This window comes from Melanerpes formicivorus, unplaced genomic scaffold (genome assembly GCF_026170545.1).
Source record: "Melanerpes formicivorus ecotype bairdi unplaced genomic scaffold, bMelFor1.0.p_v2 SCAF_11, whole genome shotgun sequence".
Taxonomy (NCBI): domain Eukaryota; kingdom Metazoa; phylum Chordata; class Aves; order Piciformes; family Picidae; genus Melanerpes; species Melanerpes formicivorus.
Window position 1 is genome coordinate 12,359,029 of NW_027142363.1, and position 14,904 is coordinate 12,373,932.

At 42.9% G+C, this 14,904-nt stretch overlaps 1 protein-coding gene across 1 annotated transcript in view; it reads left to right on the forward strand.

Moving 5' to 3' along the window:
* MRPS6 (mitochondrial ribosomal protein S6) overlaps positions 1–14,904 on the forward strand; it is a 49,487-nt gene that overhangs the window by 24,737 nt on the left and 9,846 nt on the right. Inside the window, exon 2 of the mRNA XM_068144570.1 lies at positions 11,409–11,548. Coding sequence (XP_068000671.1) covers positions 11,409–11,548 — 140 coding nt within the window. The remainder of the gene's footprint in view (positions 1–11,408; positions 11,549–14,904) is intronic.

Consider the following 14,904-nt stretch of genomic DNA (forward strand, 5'->3'; position numbering starts at 1 on the left):
GCCCAGGGGAGGTGGTGGAGTTACCATCCCTGGAGGTGTTCAAGAGGGGATTGGACGTGGCACTTGGTGCCAATGTCTAGTAAGCATGAGGTCTTGGGTGACAAGTTGGACTTGGTGATCTTTGAGGTCTTTTCCAACCTTGCTGATTCTATGACTGTATGATTCTATGATTTGGTTTGGATTTGTGCTTTCCAGGAGGGAGTGGGACTCGTGTTTTCTTAAGTTAGCTGTTAATTAATTGTCTAATTAGTTTTTTAGGTGATTATTGGGTTAGGAGCTTTCTGTTTCATTGACTGTGAAAGAGGTTCAAGAAGCCTCTTTGTCACTAGCTGGGTTCATCTGTATGAGTTAGCAAGGACTCTGTCAATCTCTTTCAGACTTCAGCGTTTCTTTGGTTGTGGAGCCCTGGCCCAGGCCATTTGTGGGCAGGTTCAAGAAGTGCTACAGCAGCGTTTATTTTGAGGGTTCACTGGAAAAACCCAAGGCAATGGTGGTAATGAGCACTCTTTGCCTGCTGGCGCCAAAGCGAATTCTGCCTCCTTGGATGTGGCTGTCCTAGTTTGCCCTGTGCGTGATCTCCTGCCAGGAAAGTGAACAAGCCAGGAGGTCCTTTCTTCCTGCCCATCTCGCAAGCATGTTTAATCAAGTGGTACTTAGTGATTTGCTTTTATTTACTCTTTTTTTCAGATGCTTGTAGGCTGCTAGGTGACAATTTGACATCATGGTCGTGATGCTTATAATCCTTTAATTTGTCAGCAATTATTTCTAGTACTTATCTGAATCACCAAATTAGTCTCGTGTGCTAGCTTTGAGTATCCCACGGTATATGTGCTGTAGTGTGCAGGAGAATTGGAGCAGGAGGTTGCCAAGGTTGACTTTCACTTTTGCACACCAGTTGGTGGAAACAGCATGACTTCCACCTTAAATGCCATGTTGGTTCAAAGCCAAAGATTGTTTCTTTTCTGCAAAAGCATGAGAATCAGAAAATGTGACTATGGTTCTCACACCTTTCTGGAAAGTTTTTGACTACCCACACTCAGCTTTTTCTTTCTCCCAACTCTTCTTTGTTCTTCTTTGTCGGTAAGGATGTGCATGATGAGTGTAACAGCTGCATGTTAGAAGCCAGATCTCTAGTCCTTCGAAGATTCTCTCATAGAAAGGAGCTCTTCAATGGTTTAGACTAGTCTGGATGGTGCTAGTGATGCACACTAGGTGTGGAGTGTTGGGGATTTGGTTGGAATATATCCTGATACCCAGCTGCTACAGTTGATGGTTTGTACAGTTGCAGGCATTTCTCCCAAGGGTGGTCTGTTGCTGGCACTTCCAGGCAGAAGCCTTCAACCCAGGGAATGTAAAAATTAACTCTTTGGCATTTTACACCTGTGGCTCAACCAAACTAGTGCTTGTCTTCTGGAAGCCATGCATTGCCCATTTCCTTTGCTGCTGCACAGATTTTCCTCTGTTACAGAGATGGTTTGAAAAATGCTGAACGCATCCAGAACAATTGCACTGGAAGAACTCCTGCAAGTTCAGAGCTGCCTCCTTGTGTCTCATGTTAGACAGTGAGCTATTCCCTGTGGGAAAGGACCAGGCTCAGTATTGTGTGGCTTGTGTTGTGAGCTCTGGACATCTTGTGTACCATTTGCAACATGCTGAAGCCCTTCTTCTTTGTCTCTGAACCATCCAGGGAAGCAAGCAGTAGCAGCAGCAGTAGTTTGATTTGTGTCCCTTCCCCACCTTGCAGAGAAGCTAGTTACTAGAGGTGCCAGGTAGCCTTTTCCTTTTGAAGGCTTGGGGCAAGGAGATGATGGGCTTCAGTTTATCCTGGAAGTAGTAGCCATCACTTTTGGACCCTTTCTGTCTGTGTCTGTAAGTCCTCTGAGCTGCTGTTAAATGTGTGGGTGAATAGAAAAGCATAAAAGAAGTTGCTGAGAGAAAACACTAGGGAAATAATACATTGTATGAAGATGGGAAACAAGGCTGAGCTAGAAGGGAGAAATTGAAAGAAAGCTGATTTGAGAATAGAGATCTTATCTAGAATTAAAAAATCTTACTTAAAATGAGTCTTGCTTTGAGAAATTTTTATAGTATAGATAACATTCTTGAGAAGTAAGCTTCCAAAACTGAGTTCCACCTTAAATCTGGTGCAGGTTTGCATGCATTGTTTTTCATCCACAGCCTGTTTTCATAGGAATTGCATCATACTCAAGATCTTACTAGGTAAAATTACACCACAAACCCTCTTATCTAGGGGGGGCATGACCAACTTTCTCAAGAAAGCCGTACACTGTAAAACAGATGTAATCTTGGAAGATGAGGGGGGAGGTGAGACACAACTTCTGCTTTCTGTGGTGGTTAAAATCCTGAATACACTTAAAAGTACTGTTGTGCACAGAGTTGCTTTTTTAAACTTACTCTATGGACAACTTGATACAGATCTTGATGAGATTAGACTGTGCAGTTAAGTGACTTTATATATTGCTTATCTCAGGGTCTTCTGAAGGTGGAAACTGTGAGGTTGGGCAATTATAGTGCAAAGGCTTGAGGTGTTAAAGGGCAAGTTTGAGAAGTTCAAAATGTTCCAGGTTATCATAAAACAGGGAGCTCCTTGCTCTGAGGAGAGGAATTGATGAGCTGAATTGGCAAACTGAAACCATGTTTCCCCTCACAATATGCTCAGGAAGGGGTTTACCAGTGAGAAGTAAGGAGATGGTGAAAGAAGCACGGGCTATTTTGACTGGGGTTCCAGCTTCTGTATCACAAGATTGGAGCAGGCTTCTTTGACTTGCCTTCCCTTTCTTTTCTGCTCCTACTGTTATCTTTTTGTTCTCTTCATTGGAATGCATTCTGTTTTCATCTTGTGCACGATAAAAGTGAGAACAACAGGAATTAAATGAGTGTGTGTGCGCGCACACCAGGGAGCCCAGGGAGCAAAGGAGTTTGGAAGTAAATCCCTCCATGTCTTTTACTTTTCTCTTTATTCCCCCCTTTTCTTTTCTTGATTATTTAAGCTTAATGAATATGCAAAGTAAACTTGATGAAATGTATACACATCTAAAAGTCATGAGAGCAACAAAACTTACTTGCAGTTTCTGGTAAGCTTGGTCTTGGCAAGTTTCTGAGAGGTAGACTTCAGCTGACCAGGAGTGCTACATTGAAGTCCATATTACAATTTATTGTGGTTGATAAGGAGGTAATTCACTACGTGGAGTACTAAGTAAGGTGTTTAATGGGTTCTTGAGTTGTGGCCAATTGTTATGTTAGCTGTTTCTAGTAGTAAACCCTCAAAACTGCCCTGAATTACGGAGCATTTGGCTGCTGTTTACTTCAGATGTAAAAAACACCTTCTAGAGTTATTTTTAGAAAGTATCAAGAGTATCAGTTCTCTAAAATGAATTCAATTCAGCTAAGTTCAATGTTGAGACTGTTTACTGTGACTTGGTGTTTATGGGGTACTTCAGTTTCTTTTAGTAATTTCCTTTTGATCTTAAACGTTGAGAAAGAGGAAAAAGGCATATGGCAGAATTCAGATTCTCTGAAGCAGAAAGGTGGATTTCAGAACAGAAGAGATATTAGCACCACTTTGACTTTACAAGTTGCTGCTTCCTCTTCATCCAAGTCCCCAGGCTTCATGTTAGCATCAGGTGAATCTGCTAGTACATTGGTTTGTATCCTGTTAAACTAATAATTAAAGCTCTGTTTTGAAGATGGGCTATTATTTTTAATTCAGATTGAGTCAATTTTGATCACTTTGTCAAACTTACTTTTGGTGACTTGGCCTGCTGTAACTTTCTCACTATTTGCCAAATACATTTCCAGAGTAGTACCAGGCCTTTTCAGTCAGTGTTTGATGTAAATACACAATCATGTTATCATGTACATCAGCACCTGGGTTTCTCCCATTTTCCTTATTCTATACTGGGAAAATTGTGCTGTCCCAGTTGTGCCTATATAGGGCTGTCCTATATTGAGCTTTCCTTAGACTGAGCCCTTTCCACCCTTGCCTGGATCTAAACTTCAGAGCCCTCACATTTTTGTTGCTCAGTTTTTGGACATCCTGATTGTGCTCATGGATCACAGGCAGCTTGTTTTTCGCACGGGTGCAGCGGTACTCCCACATCTTCTGTTGGCTTGATGTACCGCTTTTATCTTCAGTGGGATCTTTCTGAGCCGTGCGTATCCTTCAGTGGTTGTACCCTACTTGAGACTGATTTCTGTGTTGGTTATGCATTTATAGTAATTGCAGCTTGTTATCTTGTACCAGGAATTCAAGTTTGTGCCTTAGGTGCCTACAGAACAACCTTGCCACTAGCTGTTTTGTGTGCCTGGCTTAGCGCTGATTTTTTTCTTTGCTGTCCGTTCTTAATCTGCTGATTATTTTCTTACTGGTTTGCTGTGTCTTCTTGTGTACTAAAATGCAGTGTGATGACTTAAATTGACTCTTTCCAGCTTTTCCTTGTTTCTCATTGCAAAGCTCTTCTTTCATATGTCAGTGTTGATCTTGGCTAGTTCAGAAACGTCTGCGTGCTTGCTCTATCTTTTTCACTCATAAGTTTTTAGTGTTTTATTATAGAATGATAGAAACAAGGTTGGAAAAGACCTCAAGAGATCATCAAGTCCAACCTGTCACCCAAGACCTCATGACTACTAGACCATGGCACCAAGTGCCATGTCCAATCCCCTCTTGAACACCTCCAGGGGAGCTGGGATTGTTTAGCCTGGAGAAGAGGAGGCTCAGGGGTGACCTCATTGCTCTCTACAACTACCTGAAAGTGGTTGTAGGCAGGAAGGGGTTGGTCTCTTCTCTCTAGCAACCAGCACCAGGACAAGGGGACACAGTCTCAAGCTGCTCCAGGGGAAGTTTAGGCTCGAGGTGAGGAGAAAGTTCTTCACTGAGAGAGTCATTTGCCATTGGAATGTGCTGCCCAGGGAGGTGGTGGAGTCACCATCCCTTGAGGTGTTCAAGAGTAGATTGGATGTGGCACTTGGTGCCATGGTTTAGTCATGAGGTCTGTGGTGACAGGTTGTACTCGATGATCTTTGAGGTCTCTTCCAACCTTGGTGATACTGTGATACTGTGACTCCCCCACCTTCCTGGGCAGCCCATTCCAATGGCTAACAACTCTCTCTGTGAAGAACTTTCTCCTCACCTTGAGCCTAAACTTCCCCTGGTGCAGCTTGAGACTGTGTCCTCTGACACAGTAGTAAGAAGTTGTTTTTTCTTCCTAGTTTTGCTGCTTTTGAATTGCAGACTTCTTCTAAACATAGATTTTGTGTTCTTTGGTTTCAACCTCAGTAAACAACCTCAGAACAACCTTTTGTGGCTGTTTAACAACGAAAAGATGACATTATTTTATCCTGCTATGACTATGTTGAGGGGTAATCAAACTAATTATGATGGATTTGTTTCTGTTTATAATTTAGGGAGATGTGCTCACTGACTTCTGATGCTTCCTGTTGAACTGAATAAGCAGCCAGAAGAACTTGAGTACAGTTGTAGCCCCAAAACAAAGTATTTGGTGTCTGCTTCCACATCTGTCTTTAAAGAGACTCTTTGGAGGAGCTTTGGTGGCTTTAGAAGACTTCTTTTTTACCCATTTCTGGTTGGTTCTGTTGTTCTTTCTTTTTTTTCCTATTTCTTTAACTTTCTGTCCTCTCTTTAACTCCCTCTGGCCAGCTAATGAGATGGAAAATTGAGCAGTGGTGCAGAGTATTTTCACATGGCTCTAGTTCCAGCTACAGTGTTGTCCTTCCCTTTAGGACTCAGCTGCTGACTTCTTGTTTTTTATGAGATTTCAGCATTACCAAAGCTTTATTCCAAGCTCTTGCCACGTTTCTGGTCTGTCTCCAAGCTGTTCCGTGGAGCTTTATGGCTGAAAAGTTCCTGTTAGTTTAGCCTCCAGTAGAAGATGCTTTGCCATCAGACTATTCCCCATTTCTTTTCTTTCTTTTTGGCTATTTTTATGACACTTGCTGGTGCTGTTGAGTTCTGTTTGATTAAAACTGTGCTATGGTTTTCACTCATGCTGGTGGTATGTAGGCTCCCCTCAAAAAGAGGTTGTTGTCACTGTGTTGCGGTACTTGCTGCTTATTACCATGTGTTTGTAGCTTTGGTCCTGGGCTGTTAATTGATAATGCACCCCCATCCATTTCCATTGGTGCCATCTGGTGAGGTGCTGAAGAAGGCTCTGCATGAAACAACTTTCTGCTCACTTGGATGATGATTCATGAGGAGAAGGGGAGAATCCAGAGGTGTGAGGTGCTTAGGGCATGGTGTTCAGCTGTAATTTGTGTGACACCTGGAGCTACATAGAACTTAATGGACATAGTGAAGTTTCAAATGAACTGGACTGGACTTTTTGTGGAAAGCTGCCTGGTGATACCTATTCATGTAGTTCCTGTGGCACTGGCAGCAGCTGTTCAGGGTCTCCCTGGCAGTGCAGTTGCATGGTAAATGTGGCTGCAGCGATCCTTACCTGTGGAGAAAGCAAATGAAGTATGTTTTGTAATGTTACAATTGATTGCCTAGCAGATACAAGCTTTACATGCTAGTTAGCATGTTTCTTCTGGGCAGCTCTAAAGTATAAAAAAATGTAGGGGTAGAGGAGTGGGCAATTTTGATCTGTAGACAACAGTCCTCCAGTTACTTCTTCCAGAGGCAGTTTCCCAAGGGAAACTTCTTGGACAGTCTGCAGTGAGCTCCCTCTTTGTCCTTCCACATCATCATCTGGTATACAGGGATGTACCTTTCTGAGAACAAGTTTCAACTCATGGTTGAATGATAGTGAACCTAGTTTCATTGATAAAGTTCACCAAGTTCACTAAGGGTGATGCCAGTTGAAAGGGCTCTGGCTTGGCTATGCATGTAGAAGAGGGAACCTAAGCTAGAATTACACACCACAGTTTACGTGCTCTTGGTCGTGCTCCCTGCTACCCAGCATGGTATCCTGGTGCCAGCTTCCATCTTCTCCTTTTCTCTCCTTCATCTTTGCTTCCCCACATCTGTGGTACTGGAATTAGTGCTGGCTGTTCAGGAAAAAATGTTGTGGCTCCTGGATTGGGAGCCAGGCATTACCATTTCCTATGTCCTCAATTGGTCTGGCTCTGAGGCAAACCAAGGAACCTGTGTCTGTGGATATTCTGGTTAGCAAAGGCTAGCCTATATATAGTTTGGTCGATGGCTTTAAGCAAGCTATGATAAACCGTGATCTTTTTTGGAGAGGAAGAATGAGAGGGATTACAGTGACAAGCTTTCCAAACCAACAATTAGTTTATGTTTTCAAAGTGTGTCCACAAGTGGGGAGGTTGCAAAAACGCATGGCATTGTACAGTCCTTCATGTAGAAATCTGTGGCTTGCTTTTCTTGTTCATTTTGTTTGGCTTTTAAATACATGGGACTTGATCTTAGGCTCCATTGTGTTTAGAAACTGCACAACACGTTGGACATGCAGCCACCCAGGGAATGTGCTGATCTGTTGGCATGTATAAAAGAGGCAAAAAGCTTATGTGTCGTTTGAGGGTATGAGGGGTGTAGAGGAATAAGGTTGCACAATAGCATTTAACGTGAATCGGCATGGGTGTTAAGAAGGGTAAGTCAGACAGCTCCACTGTTGGGCATACAGCTGTTTGTCTGAAGGTCTCAATCAATTAAGGTCTCTTTTGAGCAGAGCTCTGTTTATAGATCAGTACTTTTTATGCTAGTAGGAGACAAGTAACAACAGCAGCGTTAATAGTATTTTTATTCACTGACCTGGCAGGTTTCTCCTGTCACAATTCTCTGTGCACTGTGGAGGCTTCTGCAATGTAACCAGACAGAGCAGGCACAGTGGTAGATCCTATTGCCTTCCAAGAGTGTGTTTTCAAGACAAGGGTTGGAAGCACCACAGGTGTGCTGCAATGCACAAAATATGAAAGCTGGGAGGTTAGCTGCTTTTTCTCTCTAAAACAGCTCATTTCCTTTTACTAATGTAGGTAAGTAAAATCCTATCAGTATGTGTCAGACTCTTGTTTAAAAGGCAAAACTTTGTAGATGGTAATGCATACTGTGGTGCCAGCCTCATTAACTCAGCAGTTCTTGTGTTGCTCTGCTTATTGAAGCCAGATTTCTGGTGTAGTTCTTAAAGCAGTAAAATTTGGATATCACTAGCAGCTCTGTTACCCTAGTGTTTGACTTGTCTGTATGGAGTTACAGCTTTTCAGCAAATGAGGGTGTCTCACCAAATAGCTCCTGATCTAGATGGGCTTGATCTTTGAGATCTTGCATTGATGGAAGCAGCATAAAGCTTGTCCAGTGTTTGGACCAGCTTCTCTCATCTTTATGCCATGTAAGTTAAGCTAAAACACCTACAGGGAGCTTGCATAGAAATTCTTCATGGGGAAAATCTTAAGAAAAGACCTTCTACTCCCCTTTCTTCCCTTTGCTTTTTGGCATTTGTGGAGTGTGGAGGATGGGGTCAAGTAAAGTGGAGCTGCTTACTTTCTCTGGCTGTTACTAATGCTTCTCCTTCAGCAGAAGTGTGAAAGACCACTTTCCACTATGGCAAAACAGCACACAGATGTGATGCAGATAGGACTTTGTTCTATGCTCTTTCCTAGTTGCTAGCATTGTTGTGTAGATACTACTAGATTTCATTACTTGGCTTTTCTTGATCCTCTTCCTCACTTTGAGTGCTATCAGCTCACCCTACAGATTTCCCAGTCCTCCTTCCCACTCCTTGAGTACTGCTCAATGTACTGAGGGAGTGACATGCCACAGCTGCTGGTTACCAGTTCTTCTCTAATAGTGTTTCCTTGTCCTTCTGCTTGGGTTTATGGGCAGAGAGAGAGAAAGGACAGAACTGGACTCCTTGGTGGTAGTTGTCAGGGGGGATTAAAAGTAATGCAAAACATGAGCATATAGAGAAGACTAAGAATCCATTCTTGGAAGAGAATCCTTGTATGATGGGATCCTCTCTAGTATTTGAATCTAGTAGGCAGAAGTATTTGAGAGATAAGTAGGCATGAGGTGTTGGGTGACAGGTTGGACTGGATGATCTTTGAGGTCTCTTCCAACCTTGGTGATTCTGTGATCCTCAAGAAAATGAAAGAGAAGCTTCACATGACAAAGCATGGGCCATGCTGTGTGTTATGAGATTCAGATACCAGCTTTTCTAACCAATTTCCATTAAGGGATCTGGATATTGAACAGCCCTTTTTTTTGTAGTCAAGGTGTTGATCTGTACCTTAGACTTAGGAAACTAACTTTCAGTCACCTTAAGTATAAGGTTATTGAAGGCTTACCCAAGTTTTCTTGTGGGTGAGAAAGGGCAGTGACATTATTATGGTGGTCTGATTCAATGAAATCTGAGTGAAGCTGAAAATCAGCTCTTTTATTGCTTTTCCATTTACAGCTGTTGCTATCTCACTGGGTAAGTAGACTTGAGAATGCATCTTGATGTGAAGTGTCGCAAGGAAAGCAGAAGAAAGATATAGTTTGGTTTGTGTTCAGCTGGACATCCATTTAGCTTCCTTTCTCTGTAGGAGATCTGTTTCTTAAAATACTTCTTGTTGCTGAGAGAGTGTAAGTCTGTAGTTGTTTCCAAAACATTCTAATTTGTACTTGATTAACATTTTCATAGATATTGTTGAGTGTCATTACTGAAATGATTCAGAGCTCTAAAGAGCCCTGATATGCAGTGAGAGAGAAAATGCTGCATCTGTTTTACCTACTGTTTTTTGGCTGCCTGTCCCTCAAACTTGTTTTTCTAAGGAGTGAAATCTCTGCATGTTAGGCTAATTACTGCACATCAGTTCCTGAACTCTTTAAAAGGCTTTGGTGTCAGCTGTGCAAAAGTGCAGTGATTTAGTCAAGGCTCCAAATACCTATTATGCACGTGCAGTAGAAATGATGTAAAATCACAGAATCACAGAATGGTAGGGGTTGGAAGGGACCTCTGAAGATCATCAACTCCAACCCCCTTGCCAGAGCAGGATCACCTTAAGCAAATCACACAAGAACACATCCAGATGGGCACTGAAAGTCTCCAGAGATGGAGACTCCAACACCTCTCTGGGCAGCTTGTTCCAGTGCTCTGCCACCCTTAAAATTTAAGTTCCTTCTCATGTTGTATGTTTAACTTTATGCCAATTACTTCTTGTCCTGTCACTGGGGACCACTGAGAAAAGTCTGACCCCATCTTACTGACACCCACCCCTTAGATATTTGTAAGTATAAATAAGATTTCCCCCTCAGCCTCCTTGAAGCTGAACAGACCCAGCTCACTCAGCCTTTCCTCAAATGACAGATACTCCAGTCCCCTGCACTGGACTCTCCCCAGTACTTCTTTGTCCTTCTTGAGCTGGGGTGCCCAGAACTGGACACAATACTCCAGGTGAGGCCTCACCAGCACAGAGTAGAGGGGGAGGAGAATCTCCTTCTACCTAATGGCCGCACTCCTCTTAATGCGTCCTGGGATACCATTTGCTTTCTTGGCCTCAAGGACACACTGTCAGCTCGTGGTGATCGTCTTGTCTACCAGAAGTCCCAGATCCTTTTCCTCAGAGCTATTCTTCAGGTCAGCACCCAATCTGTATTGGTACATGGGGTTCTTCCCCACATGCAGTACTTTATACTTGCCCATATTTGAATTTCATTACATGCCTCCCCACCCACCTCTGCAGCCTGTCTAGGTCACACTGGATGGCAGCACAGCCTTCTGGTGTGTCAGCCGCTCCTCCCAGTTTGGTATCATCAGCAAACTTGCTGAGAGTACACTCTGTCCCTTTGTCCAGATCATTAATGAATATACTAAATAGGGCTGGACGCAGTACTGATCCCTGGGGGACACTGCTAGCCACAGGCCCCCAGCTAGACTCTGCCCCACTGACCACAACTTTCTGAGCTCTGTCCTTCAGCCAGCTCCCAATCCATCTCACCAATCCAATCCACAGTTGTTAAGCTTGGCTGTGAGAATGCCATGAATATAGTGCTAATTGTTGTCTCTGTAGCAAGCCACAGATTAGTTTTCCCTTCACACCATTCACTTTAAATGGAGTAGTGAACAATATTGATCAGCCTTGACGGTCCAGAGACCTTAAAACTGTTGAGTATTTATAATTACTCATTACCTCTCCAGGTGAATTTACCCCATTACCTATTTCCTTTGTCCTGCTGTTGTTGGGGCTTGACCTTGGAATTGGCTGGAAATTTGCTGTTGCCAGAATTCACAGAGGAATTTGCCTGTTCTTAAAAATTGTCTTTCTTGGGAGGTCTGCTTCTGCTTCCATTGTGCCCTCTTAGGTTACAGAATGATCTCCTCCAGCACTGAACTGCGCAAATACAGGTGTCCCTTCTAATCCCATGGTAAGAATAACCAGATTTGTGTACATGTCCCACTTTTTTTTGCCTTTTTTTCTCTTTTCTTTTAAAGCCTGAGACTGCAGCTGCGCTGAAGCGCACTGTTGAGGCTCTCATGGAGAGAGGAGCCATCGTGAGAAACCTGGAAAACCTGGGAGAAAGATCTCTGCCTTACAGAATCTCCAAGCACAAGGAGCGCCACAGAAGAGGAGGGTATGCACGATGCCTTTTCCCTTAAAATCCCTTCAAATGTACACAACTAACTCCTAGTTTACCCTTCCCTGTGATTTCTGAGAGTATGCCTGTATTGTCTGATCTCAGTAAGGGCTTGTGTGGCTCTGTGTGTATGTGCTGTGCTTCAAGTGGGGTTTTTTTGTCTTTTATTCTTTATGGCATTTTGCTTTTTGTTAGTATTTAGTTGTGGTGTTCCAAGCAGCCTGAGTCCAGGCTTGCAGAACTCCTTTCTTAAGCATACACAGTGTGACTTTGTTTTGCCATTTTTATGTAACTGTTTTCCAAGGCAGTCAGGCTGTTTACTGATAAAACTCATACTTAATCTGCTAGTTCCTTATTGGCAGGATTGATTCTTTCTCTCTAATGCATCTGAACTAAATGTTGATTAAAATGTGCGCTCTGCAAGATTTTTGCTTGTGTTTCTGATCCAGCTTTTATTAAGGATGTTGAAGAGGACCATGTGGCTTACAAGGAAGTATGATAAATGTAAATGAAGCTGTGAACTGGCATCTCGAATGTCTGGCTTGCTCTGCAGTGCAGGAGGAAAGTGATGTGGATCTCACCCCCTGCTCCCTTAGACCAGCTCGTTGTTGCAGCTTCAGGCTACCTCCAAAATGGACGATGGCTCTTTCTGGCTCTTACGAGGAGTGAGAAATGTTGCTAGGCAACCCACACTGCTGGGGCTGCCTGTGGTAATCACAATAACAATTAGCAACATGCTCCTCCTAATCCCTGTAATGCAACTCTGCCGAATCAAATGGCTGGTGAACCTGCCTGCCTACCAACTTCCCTGAGGGTTGTCTGGCGCTGGGGAAGGTGAGGTGATTCCAGAGGGGCACTTTTTGTGAAGCCCTTCTTGGATCATCCCTCTGGAGGTGGCTCACAGTTTCACTCCCTCTTCTGAGGACTTCTTCATTCTCCTGTACAAGTAGGAGTGGTAACAGCTGTCAGTTAAAGTAGACTGACAGAAAGGGTAGGGGATGAAATCTCTACCACATGCCTGTAACTCAACAGAAAGCAATAGCATTGTGACGGTAACTGTCTTGCACTTGAGCTCTATGGTTTTCTTCACAACTGGCCTGATCCTGTCAGTTTTTGCATCCTAGGATGAATTCTTGTTGCCTACATGTGGGAGCTAATCAAAGACTTGCCTCAAACAGATAACTACTTCATCTTTTGTTGGAGTAGAAACATTTTATAATCATTAAAGCCTTTTCTGATGGTTTAAGCAGAACAACTAGCTGGCATTACTCTCATTGTAAAGGAGGGGAGCTGAGGCACAGGGACTGACTTCCACTAATATTGGATGATGAAGTTGAGACTTCTGGTTCTTGATTATTTTTTTTCTCTAGTGTACTTAAGCACTCTAACATTTCACCACTTCAGATGACAATTTCTGCTTGGCTTGGGAGGCAGTGCTTCTGCAGATCAGGTCTTGGGTTCTTCAAAAAAACAGGACAGGAGGAGAATAGTAACCAGAATCACAAGAACTATGTAGCAGAGATTAATAGAAGCCATTTCTCTAGAGGATCTTTCAGATATGTAAACTAGCTGAACTCATTTACTGCAGCAGATTACTTACATAGTAAGCAGGATGAGGGAATCTCGACTATATCCCTCTTTTTTTTGGAGAGTCCTCAGAGCAGATGCATTTTGTGTTCTGAATGAAGCAAGGTTGCAAAGATTTAGTAGCAAATAATTGCAGTCATGTCTTGAAAAATGGGCAGGAAGCCATCAGATTAATGTCACCATCACTGTTCCTCCTCTCACTCCCAATTCAAGTGCATCTACATATTTAGAGGCCGTTCTGCTTGCCCTTCATTTGGAAGTTCTGCATTTGAATATGGTAGCTTCCTCCCCTAAACTGCTTGACTTCTTGAAAGGGAGAAGTGATGGAGAGAGGGTGCCACAGGAAATAGTTGTTTTGTGTGCTTCTAATTGGAAAACACAAATTCACAGGAGATACTACAGAGGGGACCAGAAGGCAGTTTCAGTACCTGGTAGTGAGGGGGAATTGGTTTAGTGTAGATTTTGCTGGGGAGGTTGCAGTTCAGTGTGTGAGTATGGAGGATTCCTCTACACCACCCAATGTTTTATACTATCTGTAGAACAAATTAGTTGGGATATTAAACATAAACTAGGAATAGGAAGTGAAAAGTCAGGTTTTGATCCACCTTATAAAATCAGTCAGTTCTACTTTTTTATGTTTGTTTGTTTTAACAGGACAGAGTTGAAAAAAAACCAAAGAGCTGAAAGGGCTTCTGTGAGCATGTAGATGATGCTCTATGACTGTGGTGGGGAGAGCATTGAAATTTTCAAAGCTTTTTAGTCTGGAGGGTTTTTATTGTTTGATTTTTAAAATTTCATTTATTGATTTTCACTTGTTTTGTGATTCTTGGGTTCCTTCCAACCCAATGCAATCTGTGAAACTCAATATTCGTAGCAATAAATGATATGAAAATGAGTGCAATACAATAGTTGTGGCACGGGTCACAGCTTAATATTGTGTGTCTTAGAGATGGCTCTTCTCCTAGTGACAGCTGCATAAACCTGTCACTCAGAATGGCAAGGAATCCCCCCCACCTGTGTGAGGTGTTTGCCTGAAAATCAGACCTCACTAAAGCAATCTTTCTGATCAGCATAGTGAGCCTAGCTTTATGCCCTTCTAAAACTGCCAGAGCTATCCAGGCCAGTGCTCTGGCCAGCACCAGCTATTCACAGGTTAACTGAGGCCTGTTCTCTGGCATGCCTCGTAGTCATCTGTCTCCTGTGTATTTTCTTCATTGAGTTAATTCTGGTTTTAACTGCAGTTCAAGTCTTTTAATATAGAGCATATCATAAAAGGGAGTGATTGACAGTGAAAGGACCCATGGGCATGTGACGTCCATGGCAAAGCTACTGCTGGCCTTAGGTTTTGGTAGTGTCTTTAGTGATCAGTAAAGAATGAAACTTAAAACTGAGTATTCCTAAGTCAATAGGGAGGATGGTTGGATTCTTAATGGGGGGCTTTTTCTTCTCCCTCTGAGTTCTGTAGTGCTTCAGCATCATCTGTCTTGGGTGTACTGTATTACAGGCACATTACTCATTTAAGAATATCCAGGAGGCCTTGTGGAGAATGAGAATTTTGCTGCCAATTGATCTCTTAATCTGAGATTGTTTCAAAGCCCATCACAGGGGATTGTGGCCCACAGCTGTCACTGGAACGACCAGTTTTACTTTCCCAGGCAGATTTGAAGACCTCAGACGATAACAAATGAGTGACTTGTTTCTTTTCAGGAAATTATATTCTCTTAGCAGGTGGTGCATGGGGATTAAGGGTCTATTAAAACAAATTT